The following is a 19,255-nucleotide window of genomic DNA, read 5'->3' on the forward strand; positions in this document are numbered from 1 at the left end:
CCCTGTGCCTGAGCAGGCTCTGACTAAATGTTTCTGGAGTGGAAGGCATTGTCTGCAGACTGGCATCTTGACCAAGGACAAGAAGAGCCCTTGGGAGCCACCCCAGGTCTTCCAGGTCCTTTCAGCCATGCAGGCAAAGAGGGGTGCCTGCATAGGTTGGATGGAACGATTCAGTCCATAGAGTCCCTTATGATCCATTCGGAACACACTTGATAATGCCTTGGGAGGCAGTGAGCTCCCCATCGCTGCAGGGCTGTAAGCAGAAGCTAAGTGACTGCTTGTCCAGAACATTTCAGGGGGGCATTCTTGATCAGGTGTGAGATGGACTAACTAGGGCCACAACTCCCAGCCCTCCAGCTTTGAGCATCTGTCAGGAAAGTATTAGTTAAATCGTCCTTCTTAAAAGAGAGGTGCACGAACCTAATTCAATCAATCAGTCAGTCAACCAACAAAGCATTTATTAAGTCCCTATTGTATACCAGGCACATACTAGGCACTGAAGATGGAAGGACAAAGAATGAAACAATTCCTGCTCCCAAAGAGCTTCCATTGCAATGGGGGAGAAGCTGGGGGGAGGGGGAATGCTGTCCCCACAATCCCCCCAGACACACACATGCATACGCTCACTGTCTGTAGAAAGGCCCAGAGCTGGCCAGAGTTGTAGCGAGCCGGGGCAATCTGCAGCAGTACAAGCTGGGACTTTATGTGGAAGCGGCTGCCAGCCGTGGGCAGCAGGAACCTGCTGATGTTTCCGTGGAACAGGCCAAGCCCAGCCCTGGGAACTGCACGTCCTCGGCGGCTGACAAACCAGCCTAAAATTAACTTTCCAGTCATTTCCCCCCACACACACACCATGTCCCATGAGGCTCACTTCTGTCTCCTGCCCACGAGCAGGGCATGAGAGCCCTCAGTGCCCCCCCTTCAGGGCTGGCTAGGAGGGGGCAGCAAGCCAGACCTCCCCCCCCCACTCGCCCCATGGAGATACTTCCCAGGTCACACTGTTGCTTTTAAATTTTTAACTAGGAACCCCACCCGGCAACCAAACCCGGAGGGAAGAGCAGAAGGGGCAGGGAGGTTATGAATATTCATAAATGCTCAGTATTTTTTCCGTTTCCAGTGGTGGTCTCATAAAAAAATCATGATGGCAAGAGCTGATCTTGTTCCCCCATGGGGGCAGACAGGGGCGCAGCTGTGCTCAGCGGTCTTGGACACGGGCCCAAAGGCCGAAGGACCCTGCCCCTGGAACCCACCGGACAGAAGGGTGGCTGGGTCACTTTCCCTCCTGGAGCCTCAGTTTCCATATCTGTAAGATGGGGTAACCATAGCGCTTACCTCTTAGGGCTGTCACGAGGATCAAACTAGATCATATTTGTGAAACTCTATATAAATGTTAGTATTGTTATCATCATCTTTATTGTATCACTTTAGCTGCCCGGGCCCCTGTTTCCCCATCTGTCAAAGGAGGGGCTTGGACCCTTGGTCTTAGAGGGTTCTTTTCGCCCTGGATCTCTGGCCCTGTGGTCCTAAGTGTAAAGTATTTATCACAAATCAAACTTCCTCCTGTGTGAGGCGATTCACCAACGGTTCCCAGGGTTCTATCAGAATCTTGGTGGGTGAGGTTTTGTCGTCTGGCGCATTCGCCGCACCTCCGACCTTGGTGCAGGCTTGATGGGTGTGGTGTCTGTGCCCGCATCCAAGTAACTGATCAGGATACGGGTTCCTTGGGCATCCTCCTCCTCAGGGCGGCATCAGCCCATTGAGGTAGCTAAGTGGCTCAGGGGTTGGAGGCCTGGACTCGGAGTCAAGAAAATCTGAGTTCAAGCCTGGCCTCAGACATTTCCTGGATGTGTGACCCTAAGCAAGTCATTTCACCTCTGTCTGCCTCAGTTTCCTCTTCAGTAAAAGTGGATGTCACACCAGGTGATCTCTAAAGTCCACTTCAGTGGGGACAGCCTGTGTGTCCGTGAGTCCCAGCTTTACAAGTGTGGAGGGTCAGCAGGCCCGAGCACAGCTTGATGCCGTGGCCATCACTGGGAGGGCCACTGAGGCAGACAAGTAGCCGTGGCCCTCAGGCCACTCCTTCTGTGCTAGGTACCTGGTCTCCCTCGCCTTCGGGGAAGCTTGTTTGGCTATGAGCAGAACACAAGACTGTCCTGGGGACCTCAGCTGGCCCACCTTGGAGAAGCTCTCGGGAATGAAACATGTGGGATGTCAGGATGGGAGGGCTTTCCTGACAATAGGATCTTTTTCTTTTCTGTGGCATTTGAGGGTCCTCTCTGCTCCCTCTGCTGACCCCAAGACTCACATTACAGATGGGTCTGTGTCTGTGTGAGTGTGTATGTGTGTGTGAGACAGAGAGAGAGAGCATATGTGTGTGTCCATGTGTGAGCTTTGCTCATTGGGGGTGGGGTAGCCGACTCCAGCTCTCTCTGTCCTACTTTAAAGATGCTTTCATCTCATAGATTGTCTCTGAGGGCTTCCACTTGCAGAGTTTTGCTAATTCAGACTTTTTCATGGGCCTAGAGTGTTTTAGAACAGGAATCGAGGGACCAGTCTTCTCACTTTACAGAGGAGGAATACAGAGGATTTTTGTTGTTGTTGTTGTTGAGTCATTTCAGTTGTGTCTGACTCTTCGTAACCCTATTTGGGGTTTTCTTGGCAGAGATCCTGGAGGGGTTTGCCATTTCCTTCTCTAGCTCATTTGACAGAGGAGGAAAATGAGGCAAACAGGGTTAGGTGACTTGCCCAGGGTCACCCAGTTAGTAAGTGTCTGAGTCTGGATTTGAACTCAGGTCTTCCTGACTCCAGGCTCTGTCCTCTATCAATTTCCACCTAGCTGCAGATGTGATTTACCTGGGGTTATATGGGTAAAGAATGAAACCTGCAGCCCTGGATTCAGGAAGACCTGAGTTCAAATCCGGCCTCAGACACTTGACACTTACTAGCTGTGTGACCCTGGGCAAGTCACTTAACCCCCATTGCCCCGCAAAAAAAAAAAAAAAAAAAGAATGAAACCTGGGTTTGAGCACCTCCCAAACAGCCCTAGGAGACTATGGTTCTGTCTCCAGAGGAGGCAAAAGGACTTGCCTCAGATCCCCCTCTCCATAAGTGTCGGAGCTGGGACGTCCCAGCTGTTCCCCCACTGGACCAGACATTTTTCCATATCCATGCATACACATTCTCTGGAAACCTTGGCCCAGGTGAGGGAAAGTTAGTCACCTGAAAAAACCCAAGAGTTGCCAAGTTCTTTAGCAATGGTGTTTGGGTTTTGTTGAGTCTTTTAAAGTGTGTTGCAAGCAACCTAAACTCTAGGTAATGAACAAGAGCTAATGAAAAAAGTGAAGCATCTCTGAAGAGTATCGTTGGGCAGGAGAGCTGGATGTTGGAGGCCTGGCTGTGACACCTGGTAGCTGTACATAGCCCCCTGTCCCTGGCCTCAGTTTCCTTTTCTGTCAAATGAGAGGGGTGGCCTGCATGCTCTCAAGAACCCTTCCACTGTGAGCCTGTACTTCTCAGATAATAATGTCTTCGTGAAGTCCTCCTGAGCAGCACAAAGACTCACCCTGGGCATGTTTTGAAAGTGACCGTTTGCTTGCATGCATGGGGTTAATATTATCAGATTTTCTCTAGGGACTGGAGCGGGAACTTGCATGAGATCTGTTAAATTCTTAACATGCCTGGGGCTTGCTGGAGCCAGGCCAAACCCTTTTATAATCCCAACAGGATAATTTAAACATTGCTGACCGGTCGGGTGTTTTTTAATCTTAGAAAACAAACCATGCGCACAGTGAGTCGTATAAAATCAGACTGATTAATGAACAGGGATTAATGATTGCCCTGGAATTTGTCTCATAGATTCATAGACACTTGGCTCTGGAAGGGAATTCAGACTGAGGATTCTGTCTAGAATGCCTCAGTGTCAGGGCTGCCAGAGAGGGACCCTGCTTTTACAGAATGGGAAGCTGAGACTCAGGAAAGAGAAGGACCCTGCCCCAGGTGTCTGATACCCAGGCTTCCCCACAGAGAGGCCGCTGTTCATTCGTTTTCATTCACTGTCCCTGGCTGCCCTCTCTTCTTGTCTGTGCAATCAAAGTTGGCTGGGATGAAGTCTAAGAATGCAGCTATGTAAGTGGGACAGGAAAGGGCTTTGAGGCTTGGGAGGTACCTGGCTCGCTGGCACTACTCCACCAGTACTCGCAGGGAGTGGGCCCTGAAAGATCCCAGATCTGTTAGACACACTGAGCTGAGGATCTCACGTGCTGACTTCACCTACTTGTGTGAAGCTTTGGGGAGGCCGGCGTGGGGAGAACAAGAGGACGGCTTTCAGCCCCTCTTGCCCACAGCCCTATTTGCTGCTGCCCCAGCAGTATGATAACTTCTTTACCTGGACTGTGAGTGGACCGGTCCAGAGGAGCTAACTTCCTTTTCTTTTGGACCACTCCCATGGGGGCTTTTCCCCTAGACGAAAGGAAGCCCTTGTGTGAAATTTCAGAAAGTTGTGTGCCGGGGGATCGAGCCCCTTCTGGAGTTCATACCTGGCAGCTCAGGTCCTGCCTTTATGGCTCTAAAAATGTCACTGGGAGGGGACAGCTAGGTGGAGCGGTAGATCAAGCACCGGCCCTGGATTCAGGAGGACCTGAGTTCAAATCCAGCCTCAGACACTTGACACTTACTAGCGGTGTGACCCTGGGCAAGTCACTTAACCCTCACTGTCCCACCCCCCAAAAAAGTCAATGGGTCATAAAGCCTGAAGGGGATTTAAAGACGGGATTACAGGCTATCTGGTCCAACCCCCTTATTCTGCAGATCAGGAAACTGAGGCCCAGAGAGTTTAGGGATTTACCTCAGGCTGCCCCAGCAGAAGGATGCCAGGTCTCCAGCTGCAAGGGACCTCAGAGGCCCAACTTCCTCCTTTTCCAGAAGAGGAACGTGAAGTGACTTTCCCAAAGTCACCCAAGAATCCCAGGCTTAAAGGTTCAGAGCGTCACGACCCCTGTGGGCAGCGGCTGCAGGCCCGGATGACTCCCATCCTGGCTTCTGAATGGCTGAGCCGCCGTCAGGGACGTCTGAGAGATTATGAGAAGACTGGACGGGGCGGAAGGGCATAAGGGCTGCACGTCACAGGCCAGCGGCCTTGATTTGGATTCCTGGGAAGATTCCAGAACAGGACATTAAAGGGAGAGCTGGAGAACGTCTAGAACGTCTAGAAGGGAAAGCGGCGACGGCCAAGAGCCGGCGGCTTCACCAAGCACAGGCCGTGCCGGCTCACCTCGGTTCCTTTTCCGACAGGGTTAATGGGGGCTGGGAGGTCAGAGGGCACAGAAAACATTCACACTTGTCCCGGCAGCTCCCGGCGCTAGGAAGACTGACTCCATCTCTCCCCTGTGGGCAGGGCCTTGTGGGCATCGGGCGGCCGGCACAGTCTGCCCAGATTTGAAAAAATATTTGATCGGGGATCTCGGGCTCTGCTCGTGGACCAGATCGAGAACTACGGGCTTCAATTATGCATATTCAGAATTGGTTCAATGATCGGACCGAAGCAGCTATTGGTCCAATGTCACCATGACAGGAAGTCTTCTGTGGAGTGCTTCAGGGATCTATGTTTGGCTTAATATTTATTTATTTGGGTAGAGGCAGAGAGATGGCAAGCTCTTCAGATCTGCAGGTGACACAAACCTCAGAGAGACCTGAGTTCAAATCTAGATTTTGATACCAACTAGCTGTATGACCCTGGGCAAATCACTTCACTTCTCTTTACTTCAGTTTTCTCAGCTGTCAAGCTGGGATCATAATAGCACTTCGAGGGGTAGTTGGGAGGATCCCGGGAGGTCATATTTGTGAGAGCACTTAGCACAGTGCCTGGCACATAGTCAGCCCGATGAAAACGTTTGCTCTCAGCTATCCCTCCTCTGTGTGCAGCAGGGCCTGGCTAGCCAGAGTTAGATGCTGCGACTCCCTGCAGCAGGAGCCAGGTAGGCCAGGGTCTGAGCACACTCAGATCCCTCACCACAGGCATTTCCCAGTGGGCTTGTCCAGCCTCAGCAGCTTCTAGTGTGCTTCCCAGCCATCACTAGTCCCCCCCGGCTTTCTTCTGGGGCTTGGTGGCTGAGGGATTGTGCCCAGAGGTTCTTGCAGGAAGAGCTGTGAGGGACTTTAGGTAGCGGGGCCACTCACTCAGGCCTCACTCAGCCTCCATCCTGCCCTATGACCCAAAGAACTCCGGGCCTGCATCCCATGGGACACAAGGCCAGGCCACTCCCCACAAAGAGCTCCAGTTTTCTTTTCTGTCTCCTGGGAGCCAAAAGCCTGCACCGGCAGCATGGCAAGCAGAGAAGAATGAGGTGGACTTGGCATTGGGGGATCTGGGTTCAAGTGCCCCATCCACTGGTTCTTAGCTATGTGACCCTAGTTTGACACTGTTGCAGCATTTGTAAAACAGAAGTCATGCTCCCTGTCATAGCTGCCCTTGTGAGCCTCAGATGAGGTCACGTATGGCCAAGGTTTTGCATCATCATTGCCAGTGTTCCTCTTGGGCTGCTCTGGGATCCCATGAGATCAGGCAAATGCAGGTGCGTGTCTGGTGGCCACATCCTCCTCCCCTAGGAGCTTGGGGGCATTGCCGATGAGCTGGGCAGCTCAGAAGGGCATGAGCCCCAGGCTGCCCGTGGGCCTCTGGGCTCCTCCTTGGGCCTTCCTTCCAAAGTCTGCCAAAGCCACCCTCTGGCATCCTGACTGTCCACAAGGGCTGGTCTGTTTGGTTCTCCAGGCCCCAACAGGGGAGGCCCGGGAGGGGGCTGACTTCTTGGCACAAGCAGGCGCATGGGCTCCCAAGGCTCAGCTCGGAGGGTTTGTGGATTGAAGTGCAGCTTGGGGCGCTGCAGCCTTCCCCAAAGGCTGGGATGCTGGGCTCTCCAAATAAGGAGTGAGCGCCTTCCCCAGACCCTCCGCTGGGGCCCGCAGAGCGGGAACAGCTCCTCATCCTGACCGTCCTGGAGGCTGTGAGCTGGCCTCCCCCGCCCCCTCCCACTGTGCTGCGCCCCCTTTGATCAGGAAGCGTGTCTGATCCCTGGCCAAGGCAGCTGGGCCTTTGTCCAGGACTGAAAAAGGGGAGATACTTTTCCTTTCTTGGGTGGGTTTGTATTTATACAAACCCTTCTCGTCCAGCGCAGCCAAGTGTCAGGCACCAGAGGCTGAGCATGGGGAGGGGATGGGGCAGCCTGCCCCCAACTCATTCTGATGGGGGTTGCCTGGTGGGGTCAGTGGCATCGGAGCTCAGCTGCTTGAGCTGGTTATTTAGACATTAGGCACATAGGCCCTCGGCAGGAGGGGCCCCTGGGGCCGGCTAAGAGAACTCTCTACAAGAGATGAACACTCGCAAGCGCGCACACACACACACACATACACACACACAGCACCCAAGGTAGCATTCGTTCTTTCCAAACATCGAGTCAAGTGGCCATGCATTTATGAAGCACCTACTGTGTGCCCGGCACCATACTAACTGCTGAGGGTACAAAGAGGCTCTGGTGAAGCCCCCATCCCAATGGGGGGAGACAACGCACACCATCCGAGCCAATTCCAGCCCTTGGCAGCTTCCCTCCATGGCTGCTCCTGGTTCTGCCCCCTGAGGCCAAGCAGACCAAGGCTAATGAATCTCCCCTCCCCAAGTCCTTGGAGGCAGCTGTCATGTGTTCACCCTGAGAATTCTTTTCTCCAGCCTCCACATGCCCCTTTTCCTCACTCTTTCTCCAGTGACAAGGACTGGAGTCACTTCTTCATCCTGAATCCACTTGTATCTTTTTGTTTGTTTCTTTCTTTTGGGAGATAGTCAGGGTTAAGTGACTTGCCCAGGGTCATTCAGCTAGTAAGAAAGGCTAGATTTGAACTCAGGTGCTCCTGATCCCAGGGTTGGTGTTCTATGCACTAGGGCGCCACCTGGCTGCCCCACCATTGTGTCTTAAAATGCAGTGCCTAGGTCAGAACTGAGCCCTTCAAGCCTGCTGTTGCACAGCGTAGAGCTTTGCCCCTTGGAGAAGCAATCTGGTGTAGGAAAGTCTGAGGTTACCACAGTGTTCAGAGCACCAGGCCTGGAGATGTTATGTGGAGACTGCATGTCCTACCCTTGTACTTGTTGTAGATAGTTCCTAGTGCCAGGGAAGCCTGTGTCCTTCTTCCTGTCCAAAAACAGAGCCTGCTGGGGCTCAGGTCCCCGTCCTCCCTCCTCCTCTCCCCCACATTGCTCCCCAGATGTCACTGTGTCACTACCTACAGGCTGCCATCATGTCTGTGGTCTGTCTTCACTATTCCATCCCTAAGGTGCATCATCAGGATTTTTCAGGCCCTCCTCCCCGGGCAGGACAGAGCCCTTTACTCTTGTTTTTCCAGGGGTCCTACCAGTCACTTAATCTCCCTCCCCTCCTGCAGTCCATCCGCTTTCGCAGAGAACCAACCATTAACTTTTCACATTAGCCCACCTAGCGAGGGTTAGGGCATGGGAGAACAGCTCTTACCTTCCCCAGATAACTGGTGCATGCTCAGCCTTCATCACAAGCTCACAGATTTAGGGCTAACAGGCACCCCAGAGCCAGCCTCGCCTGGACCCTGCGTTTTACAGAGAGCCAAGGCAGCCAAAGGCCCGAGAGGTCAAGTCACACAAGTCATCCCCAGGCCACTCAGCCAGTTAGGGGCAGAGCTCGGGGCCCAGCTCCAGAGCCAGCATCCCTCCCAGGACGCCCCACAGCCTCCTGGTCCAAGCTGACCTCCCACACCGGGTCATTTTCCCCAGGACCATCGCAACTCAAGTGATTCCATGTAATCAGAACAAACAGACTAATTTAGAGCCAATAAACAATGGCTGCCTCTGCCATCTTTGCCTGGCTCCCTGTCTTGCATTCATTGTAGAATCAAACATCTGAGGAGCTCTGAAGTAGCTTGTTTTGAAGCCTCGTGAGCAGAGGAAGCACAGAGGAGGAAGAGCAATGCAGGGAGGAGGATATAGGGAGGGAAGGAAGTAGGGAAAGAAGGGAGGGAAGGAAGTATGAAGGAAAGAAGAAAGAAAAGGAATAGAGGGAGGGAGGATGGAAGGAAGGAAGAAAAGGGATAGAGGGAGGAAGGAAAGAAGGAAGAAAAGGAATAGAGGAAAGAAGGAAGGGAACAAAGGAAGAAAAGAGGGAAGGAGGGGGGAAGAAGAAGGGAAAGAGGGGAGGAAGGGCTGTGAGGTGTTTTTGCACAAGAGGAAGCACTGACTGGGAGGACATGGAAGGTGTGAGGGCCAAAATTTGATACACAAAGTGTTATTTGGGGGACTCGCCTTAATATTGGGGTCCCAGAAATATGAGGAACCTTTTAAGTTTAACCCTCCTCTCTGAACTGCCCTTTTTAGATATTTCTCCCATGCCAATAAGATAAGAGCTTTAGTTCACAAAAGGATCAGATTTTATTACTTGGGAATTAATTAAACAACAAAGGTGAAACTAATAAAAATCAAAGATAAGGAAATAAGAAAATAGAAATACAGATAGATATTCTTAACTCTAAACTTAGCCTATGCAATCCCCAGATCATTTTCTATTAAGCTAGTTCAAAGGAATTTAGGGTCTTCTATAAGTAACTCACCCAACACCTGAACAGCCCGCCAGACCAAGAACCAGCACAAGCCAGCAGGACCACAGTCACCACACCAAGACAAAGCATGAACATGTGCCACCGGTGCAAGGGCCCAGAAGGAAAAAGGCCGAATTCTGGAAGATGCCTAGCATTCCGGAAGACGTCTGCCTTCCTTCAGGGAGCATTCAATCTCTCCTCCCCCAAAAGGGGAGGTCCTTCAAAAACTGCCTTTCTGGGCTCAGTAGCATACCTAACCTCAGGGTGGGCCAGGTGTGGCCCCTCCCAAATGAGTTAGCTAAAAACAGGAATATTAATCTTTACCACAAATAATTTTTACCACAAAGGGCAGAGCCAGAAGCAGTCTGAGACAAGAGACAGACAGAGCACCAGCCAGAGCTGAGGGCAGCGGCGTCTCCCTCAGCCAAAAATCTGCTCATGGATGGACATTTTCTTCCTTCAGATGAATTTCTATTTAATGTTGGATTCTCAGATGACAGTCCTAAGGCTAGAAGGGACCTTGGGGCCACCTAGTCCAACCCCCTCACTTTATAGATGGGGAAACTGAGGCCCAGAGAGAAGAGGGCAATGACTGGCCATGGGTTCTATTGCTGGCTCTTCCCCTGGGCTTTGTCTTCTGTCATTTCTGGGTATCTTGCTGGATGCTCTCGCCGCTATCTAAGGTACCTAGGCACGTTGTCATCAGAGGATGCTGCAGACCGCCTGGGCAGAGGAAACAGCTGAGGGGCTTAGGTAACAGACAAAGGTTCTGGCCCAGAATCCCAAGGTAGTAGGGATGGAGGACTCTACTCAGGCAGACTCTCACCTCTGCCAAGCACGCACTCTCTCCCTCCCTACCCCAAAAACAGAATTACTGGGGATTTCTTAATCTGCCTTAACGCTTGTTGTGCCCTTCCAAAGGTGAAGGAACCAATGAGGGAGCCTTCCACTCTGCCCCTGATGCTCACCCACAAAGAGGAATTGGTTCATGCGGTGGAAAGGATGGGCACCGTGAAGGGGAGCAACCCTTCTATCATCAATAGACGAACAGCCATTAAGTCCTGCCCACACGGCAGACAGCGCACCACCTGATGGGAAGAGAAGAGTGTAAATGTCTTTGTCCTCAGCGAGCTTACATTCTATCTGAGTACAGGCTATCTTAGAACACCGGAGAAATGTAAAAATGGATGTTGGAAGTTGTCTTTACATGTAATTGGGTAATTTTTTAAAAAATAAAAATTAAATTTAAAAAAGAACTCATGAGAGAGGAGAGGAATACAGACAAACATTGATGTGTCCTGTAGATCTGGGTACAGCAGGCCTCAAAGGAATTGGAAAAGCATAGCTAGCATCCCTTGGAATACAATTCCATCAGGAAAGTTAGCCTGGAGGAATGGTAAGCTATGAAGAATAAAATTCTGAGGATATACAGAAGATATATATATGTATATATACATACATACATACATATACACATGTATATATGTATATATATACATACATACATACATATACACATGTATATATGTATATATATACATACATACATACATATACACATGTATATATATATGTGTGTGTGTATATGTAAAGTATTTTACAAACCTTAAAGTGCTTATAAATGCTAGCTAAAGTCAGGTGAAGAGGAAAGGAGAAGTTGCCTAAGAGGTCAGTGTGGATGCATAGAGAGCTCACCAGCCAACTCAGATTTAGAATAGGTATGCACAGAATGTGGAAGCCAGGGCAGGTGGGTGGAGGGGGTGGATGCCAGCAGCCTGGCACAGACCTGCAGAAAGAGCAGAGGCTGCCAGGGAAGCTAAGGACAAGGTGGGGGGTGGGGAGGTTGTAAGTGATATTAGGGAACAGAGCAGAGTCAGAGAAGAGATAGGATTGCTGATGGGGGTGAAAGGATGGTGATAATAGAAGACTAAAAGAAGGCAGAGCTGTCCAGCAATTACTGTTTTCTCTGCCCAGGAGAATGGTCTTTGTGCTTGAAAGGACAGAACCAGCGTGCCTAATGGGGAGGTGAAACCCGGGCTAAGTCAGGGGATTGTAAGAGCACTGGCCACCATGGGGGAGCTCACGTCATCGAGGCCAGATGAGGGTGCTCAGAGAAGTGTCTGCTGCAATTGCTGAACCCCTATCAATCAGGGATCTTTGAATGACTGTGGGAAACAGGAGAGTTGTCACAGGATTGGAGAAGGGAAGAGTGGCCTGATTTTCAGAAAAGGAAGAAGATGGAATCTGCGCGTTCTGGGCCGACCATCTTTGATCCCTGGCAAGGGTCTGGAAGGTCTCTTAAAGGGACGGTTGGCAAACACCTAGAAAAGGAGGCTGCGATCACAGAGAGCCCGAGGGGCTTGCTCAAGAATATTTACAGCTGGACCGACCGCCCTCATCTCCTTTGTTGACTAGGTTATCAGGCTGGTGTGGATCATGGGAATGTTGTAGATAGATGAGAGGTAAGAGAGTGGAGTTGTGATTCCATCGGCATAGGGAACCCCAGATGAGGAAGCTCCCTCTCTCAGTGTTGTTGGACACCTCCGTGACTTAGAGTCTTAGCTGCCTGGGGCACTGAGAGGCAAGTGACTTGGCCAGGATCTCACAGCCAAAGATGTCCGAGGCAGGGCGTGAACACAGCTCTTCTTGGCTCCAAAGCTTGCTCTCTCTACTCCTCCATATTTCCTAGTTGTAGTTTCCCTAGATTTTATCCATTTCTTTGAGTGTCTCCTTCTATATAAGGAATGTTTGTTGCCTCCACTTCCCTTCCTTTCACTCTCCTCTGAACACTCCACTCTGGCTTCTCACCATGCACTGCACCCAAGGCGCCAGTGGATCTGGTGGTCTTCTCAGTCCTCATGCCTTTGGACCTCTCCGCAGCCTTGGCGTCTGGTGGTCACTCTCTCCTCCTGGATCTCCATCCTCTGGACCTGCTTTCCTACCATCTTTCTCAGCCTTCTTTCCTGGCTCATCATGCCCTGACCAGGGATGTGCCCTCCCCCCAACCCGGCTCTGCCCTGGGTCCTCATCTCTCCCTCTACCTCTCCCATGGTGACCTCGTCTGCTCTGATGAGTTCAGTTATCATCTCTCTCTCTGCATCTGTCCTTGGGACCCGTCCAGCCTTACCAGTTGCCTATTGGACATTTCCAAACGGATGTGCCCCAGGCATTTCCTGAACTGAACTTAGTCTCTTTGCCCCACACCCGCCTCTCTTTTGAACTTCCCTCTCTCTGCACAGTTCCATTATCCTTGCAGTCAGTCAATCTTAACCCTTTGTGCCATCCTCCACTCTCTCGCCTCACTGATCCATCAGTGGGCAGTCTTCTCATTTCTGCCCCTGCAACACTTCTCACATCCGTGTCCCTCCTCTTCTCTCCATTCGCATGGCCCCTATCACCTCTCATTGAGACCTTCCTCCCCTCCCACCTAACCCATGGCGAGAGACACCTTCTTGGCCTCCCCACCTCCAGTCTCGCCCCTCCCCAATTCATCCAGGATGTGGCTGCTGGAGTGACATGACCGCATCACTCTACCCACCTTCTGTAGCTCCCTGTGGTAAAAATAAAACCTTCTTGGGTCAATATCTGAAGCCCTGCTTCAGTCTCCCTTCTCTGATTAGTGCACACCCTCCCCTTTACCATACTTGGATCCCGACCACTCCCGCCTCCTGCTGCTCAGCAGCCTCAGCCCTTCGCCTCCCGTCTGTCCCCTGGTTCTTGCTCACCTCCACGTCCTCCCTGAAGGCTTCCCTCATCCTCACAGCTGTTCATTCTCTGCCCTTCCTCCAATGATCTCAAAGTGGCTTTTCTAGGTAACCCCAGCAGACTGAGAGCTCCCTGAGGCCGTGGCCTTTCTTGTTTGGTTTCTGTGTCCTCAGCTCTGAGCATTCTTGGGCCTCGCCCATCTTTTTGTGGCCTAGACCGGAAAAGTGATTGGCACAGGGAGCTCCCAGGTGAGGAAATGTCCTCCCCCCAGGCAGAGCATCAGCTCATGGTGTTGCCTGTTTTGACTCTGTGGGAGTTTGTGGCCCACGGGCAAAGCCCGAGAGCCCAGAGAGGGAATGGAGAAAGACATCTGTAGATGGGTTCTCTTCCAAAATAGGAGCTGGCAGTGTGGTGCGGTGGGAAGGGCAATGGTTCTAGCATCAGAGAGCCTGGGCTCTGATTGTCCCCTGCCCAGAACTACCTTGTGCCTTTGGGCCCATCTCCCCTCTCTGAGCGTTCACTTCTTCACACGTAACTTCCAAAGCCCCTAAAATTGAATCAGACAGTGCCTGGTCTGGTCTTTGGCGCCTGGTTCATGGTGACGCTTCCCCATGGAAGACCTGGGGACCTGATTAGCCTCTTCTTCCAGGACCTTGGTCCCCGGTCCTGTGGTCTCATCCTCCCTGGCCTGGAATTGTCTGGAGGTTTGCTTGGGCTCTGACCATGGCTGAGCCCTCCCTATATCCCCCGTCCCCCAGACTTTGTTTCTCCCCGGGTCTCACCAAACCCTTTTCTCTCTTTTCTCCTGCAGGGGAGTTGCTGAGCCAGCCCAGACCAGAAGGCGTCGCTGAGATCATCTGCCCCAAAAATGGCAGCGAGCGAGTGAACGTGGCCTTGGTCTACCCCCCGACGCCCACCGTGATCAGCCCTTGTTCCAAGTGAGTGCCAAGAGAGCCCAACCCCTCCCCCTTCCCTCAGCATCAGTTGCCCCTGAGGTCTCACTGTGTAAACCTTGATATGCCACATAAATGCTAGCGATCATCACAATTATTACTAGTTATTTGTTATTATTATTATTACCTTTTCAAAAGCCTTATTTTTTCCCAAAATTCCACTGAATTTCTGGGACATCTAGATCTCCCCACAGCCAGGATCCCTGCCAGGCATAAGTCAATGCCTGGTGCCTCCCTCCAGGTGTCGACTCTGTCACCACTGGGCTCAGCAACGCAGGTCTGAGGAGGACGGAAGGGAGGGAGAGAATGGGCATTTATTAAGCACCCACTGTGTGCCAGGGACTGTGCTAAGCACTTTTACAGAGATCTCATCTGATCCTCACAGCCACCCTGGGAGGTCACTGCTGTCACTCTCCCCATTTGACAGACAAGGAAACTGAGGCTCAGAGAGGGTAGTATGTATCTGAGGTGGATTTCATCTTCAGGTCTTCCCAACTCCAAGTCCAACACTCTATCTGCTTCTCCATCCAGCAGACTCAAGCATTGGTACATAGTGGCCAGAGGGCCAGACTTGCAGTCAGGTAGGAAGACCCTGAGTTCAAATCCTCCCTCAGACAGCAGCTGTGTGTCTCTGGACAAGTCACTTAGCCTGTTTCTGCCTCAATTTTCTCATCTGTAAAACTGGGGGGTGATGGGGCAGCTAGGTGGCGCAGTGGATAGAGCACTGGCCCTGGAGTCAGGAGTACCTGAGTTCAAATCCGGCCTCAGACACTTAACACTTACTAGCTGTGTGACCTTGGGCAAGTCACTTAACCCCAACTGCCTCACTAAAAAAAAAAAGAAAGAAAGAAAGAAAACTGGGGGTGATAATAGCACCTACCTCACAGGGTTGTTGTGAGGATCCAATGAGTCAATATAGGTGAAGTGCTTTGCAAACTTCATAACGCTAAGGAAATATTAGCTACTGTTATTCTCCCCATTTTCGAGGCTAGCAAACTGAGTCTTAGACGGAAGTGTGGTTTGCCCTGAGCCACACATTCTTGTGCCCAGCAGACATCATCCATGTTGCCACCTACCTCGTTCTCCTTGAGTCACTAGTGAGTGGGCTCCTCCCCTCTTCCTCCCCCTAACAGCTTCTTCTCTTCCTCCCTTCCACTGTTCACAGGAAGAATGTTGGCGAAAAGCACAGAAACCAGTAATGGCAGGTGGGGCTTCGGGGTTTCCAAAGAGGAAGACAGCCCTGAACCCGCCTTGGCCATCTTGGCTGGCGTCTAGGGGATGGAGCCTTGACCTGCCTCACAGCATGGACAGATACGGAAGGTACTTTCAAGAGGATGGAGCGGACAGCCTGGAGTCTTTGGAAATGGAGTTGGGAGAAAGGGGATTGGGGAGGGAGGGAGGGGAGAAGGAAGGAAGGAAGGGGAAAGACTATGGAGCAAACATCTTACAATCTGAACCTCAGAACTGTGATCCGCCAAGGAAGAGCTACTTGAAGAAGAAAGGGGGAAAGCCGAAGAAGGAAGGAAGGAAGGAAGGAAGGAAGGAAGGAAGGAAGGAAGGAAGGAAGGAAGGAAGGAAGGAAGGAAGGAAGGAAGGAAGGAAGGAAGGAAGGAAGGAGGAAGGAAGGAAGGAAGGAAGGAAGGAAGGAAGGAAGGAAGGAAGGAAGGAAGGAAGGAAGGAAGGAAGGAAGGAAGGAAGGAAGGAAGGAAGGAAGGAAGGAAGGAAGGAAGGAAGGAAGGAAGAATAAAAGGGAGGAAGGTCCAATGGCCACTCAGGGATTTTGTTTTCTGTGCACACATAAGCCATAGCTGCCGTCCAGATGGCTGGATCAGACTCTGAAGTCACTTCTGTCCCACGGGAAGGGAGAGCCTTGCCTAATGCTCACTGCTGCTGCAGAGCAATGACAAGTGTAAAGTATGTACATGTTTATCTTTATTTTTATAATATGCAAATACATTTAAATTTCTACAGTGGAAAGCTTCCAGCATTAGTTCACACCGGGTGCAATATTCAGCGTGAGAGCCGTGCCGAGGGGCTGGCCTCTGGTTTCCCTTCACGGGTTGGGGTCTCTCTTTCTCTTGACTGCCTGGTTTTCTCATCCTTCACATGCAGGCACGCTCATGCGCACACATGCAGCCGTGGTAGTTTGGGTGGGGATTTGAGGTTCATTCTGTTCTTTGCTGCTACTCTCTCACCATGGAATAGGAGAGAAGGAATCCTTGGGCCCTCCTAGGACATCTGACCCCCTTCCTGCTGCCACCGAGCAGGATAGCATAAGCCGGCCGTGCTTGGTAGCCAGAGAGCGGCCAGACCCGCCCCTCTCCACACGAAGGAGCGGTCTTTATCCCCCAGCTCCCATGCTCCAGGAGCTTGTCCGTGCTGTCTGTCCCCAGCCTGGGCCCAGCAGCCTCTCCGGTTTGGTGTAGGCCCTTCCAGACTCGGCATTCTACGGGCACAACCTTGGAGAGCCCAGCGTCTCTGAGCTCCCCAAAGAGGCATCAGGGCAGGCCGCCCGATGAAGACAAAAACCCTTCGTGTGGATCAAGTCTTGGCTGGCAAAGCTTCAACAGCTGGAGGACGGGGACCCAGAAGGGCTGAAATTTTTCCTGCGGGGCAGGGGCAGGTGAGAGGCCCGCTTCCTCGTCAGGTCAAGCCTAGCAAAGGCACAGGAAGTGTGCCTGGAGGACCCCCTTCCCCCTCCCCCAATGGCAGCTCTCAATGGACCTACCCGGTTAAAGACCTGCCCCCATCGCTGCCCAGAGAGCCCAACTGAGCACAGGCTCAGTGACCATAAAGGGTCCCCAGAGACAGAGCTGTCTTCACCGTCCATCTGTGGTCAGACTTCTCAAGAGACAGGTGCACATCCTCCAGAGCCACCAAGCATGGGCACACATGTACACCCAGAGGCCCCTGAAAGCAAGCAGGGCACCTTCCACCCTCCCCAACACCGGGAGTCAGGCGGGAGAAGAACCCCATTTGGGCTTTCCTGTCGGGGGCAGCATTCCCTGTGACTGGATATGTAGACTGTTCAGGGGGCCTCCTGCAAAGAGCTGGCAGGGCCTTCCCTGTGGGCCCAGGGGCCCATCCAGGCCAGAGAGCACAGGTTCCATGAGACTCTGAGGGCCAGAGATCACACCTCGAAGTGATGATGGGGAGTGGGCCTCAATGGAAGTCTCTCCATCAGGAAGGAGGAGGAGGCCAAACCGGAGGCCAGTCCACTGAAGAGCTCAGTATCTCTCTGCAAGGCACCGCTGGGGGAGGAAGATGAAGCCTTGCGTGAAGAGGCTGGCCTCTATACCCTGGGAGCCCACTGAGCCCCGCCGGCCCTGCCGGGGGAAGCGGGCGGCATGCCAAATGTGTGTGTTTCTGTCTCTCTCTCACACTCTCGAATACTTGAATATGGTAGATGGCTCCAGCCCGAGGTTCTGGGGCCTCTGAGTGAACCCCGCTGTCCCCGTTCTCTCTGTGTATGTGTGTACAGTGTAAGCGGGATGGTGACGTGTAAATTGTGCTCCAGGCCACCTGCCCGAGCCGGGGGCAGGCGGGCGGACAGGATGCTCTACGTGTGTGTACCCATATCTATGCATATAGGTCTCTCCTTTTTTATCTTGGCATGAACCGGTGCAGAGTCTGTTGTAGATAGAGCGCGTCTGGTCTTCTGACCCGTGTTTCAGAAGACGCCCGAGGGCTTACCGCGGGAGAAGCTGGTGGATGCCCGGCTGGGGCGCGGTTCACCCCGGATGCCCACGTTCTTGTGTGTCCCTGTGGTAGTTTTGAATGTGTGACGTGTACACTGTGACTTATGCTCTCAAGGAACCCAGAGCGGGGGGACGGAGGGGGACGGGGACCCCCCCACCCAATCTACTTGAGAGCCTGCTTTGTCTGAGGAGGCGGGGCGGGAGTTAAGACCAGAGGTCCTGACGGTACTTCCTGCCATGCAGGAACATTTGCCATCTACGCAGGGGTTCCGCGTCCTCTTTCCAGACTGGGGAAAGACTGGTCCAGTGGCCAGGTGAGGCTGTAGCTGCGCTCCACAAAGCACAAGAGGGCTGTCCCTACTTAGTGGCCCCTCTCCCGACTCTCTGAGAAGCTGCCTCCGGGGCGCTTGTAGCTTCCATTCAAGCAACGGGCAGCGCGTAGGCTGCTGCTGCTGCTGAGACCGAACAGCGAGCGTGTTGTCCAAATACGTGGGACCCTCTCTAAAAACGCGCCTCGACGCCGCCGTCCACCCCTGCCCCTTGTGTGCAAGACTCTGAGGGCTGAGGAAGGACTGGGTGGGCTTAGTGCGCTCGCGGATGGGTTTTCTCATGCCACAGTTTGTGAAACGTAATCGCAGTTGACTGTCAAATCGTCCTAACAGGGCAGAATTGTAAAAAAAAAAAAATTAACAATTAAATAAAAAATAAAAATTCTTGCCCTGGAAAATTTAAATAAAAGGAAAAGGAAATGGATATTCTTGTGTGCTGGCAGTTCGGTCCTTTCTCAGGCGCCACACCGACTTTTTTAAAAAAAGAAGTGCTTGTTGATGTTGTTTGGTTTTTCATCTACTTTACTTTTCCATATATCTCTCTACTCTCCCTCTGGGTCATTCACTCTTTTTCTTTTCTTGTGTGTGTGTGTGTGTGTGTGTGTGTGTGTGTGTGTGTGTGTGTGTGTGTGTGTGTGTGTTTTCAGTAAAGTATTTTCCCCTCAGACCTTTATTTTTTTCCAATTCCATGTAAAGATAGTTTTCAACTTTCACTTTTGTAAGATTTTTAGTTCCAAAATTTTCTCCCACCCTCCCTTCTGTCCTCCCTCCCAAAGCAATCTGATATAGGTTATACATTACAATCATGTTAAACATATTTCCAAATTAGTCATGTTGTAAGAGAAGAATCAGAACAAAAGGGGGAAAAACACAAGAAAGAAGAAACAACAACCACCACAACAAAAGTAAAAATAATATGCTTTGGTCTGCATTCAGACTCCATAGTTCTTTTTCTGAACGTGGAGAG

General features: G+C 51.8%; 1 protein-coding gene across 2 annotated transcripts in view; it reads left to right on the plus strand.

Annotated features, from left to right (window-relative positions):
• Window positions 1–18,697, plus strand: part of MFHAS1 (multifunctional ROCO family signaling regulator 1) — a 53,771-nt gene extending 35,074 nt beyond the window's left edge. The window contains exons 2-4 of one of the 2 annotated variants that reach the window (XR_006353603.1): window positions 14,120–14,246; window positions 15,427–15,581; window positions 16,064–18,697. Coding sequence is in view for 1 of the 2 variants with exons in the window: in XM_043971673.1 (XP_043827608.1) it covers window positions 14,120–14,246; window positions 15,427–15,460 (161 nt within the window). In the remaining variant the exon portion in view is untranslated. Of the gene's footprint in view, window positions 1–14,119; window positions 14,247–15,426; window positions 15,857–16,063 lie in introns of those variants that run through there. The other variant, XM_043971673.1, reaches the window with a different exon arrangement.
• Window positions 18,698–19,255: the final 558 nt, after the last annotated feature.

Source organism: Dromiciops gliroides, chromosome 6 (genome assembly GCF_019393635.1).
Source record: "Dromiciops gliroides isolate mDroGli1 chromosome 6, mDroGli1.pri, whole genome shotgun sequence".
Lineage (NCBI taxonomy): Eukaryota > Metazoa > Chordata > Mammalia > Microbiotheria > Microbiotheriidae > Dromiciops > Dromiciops gliroides.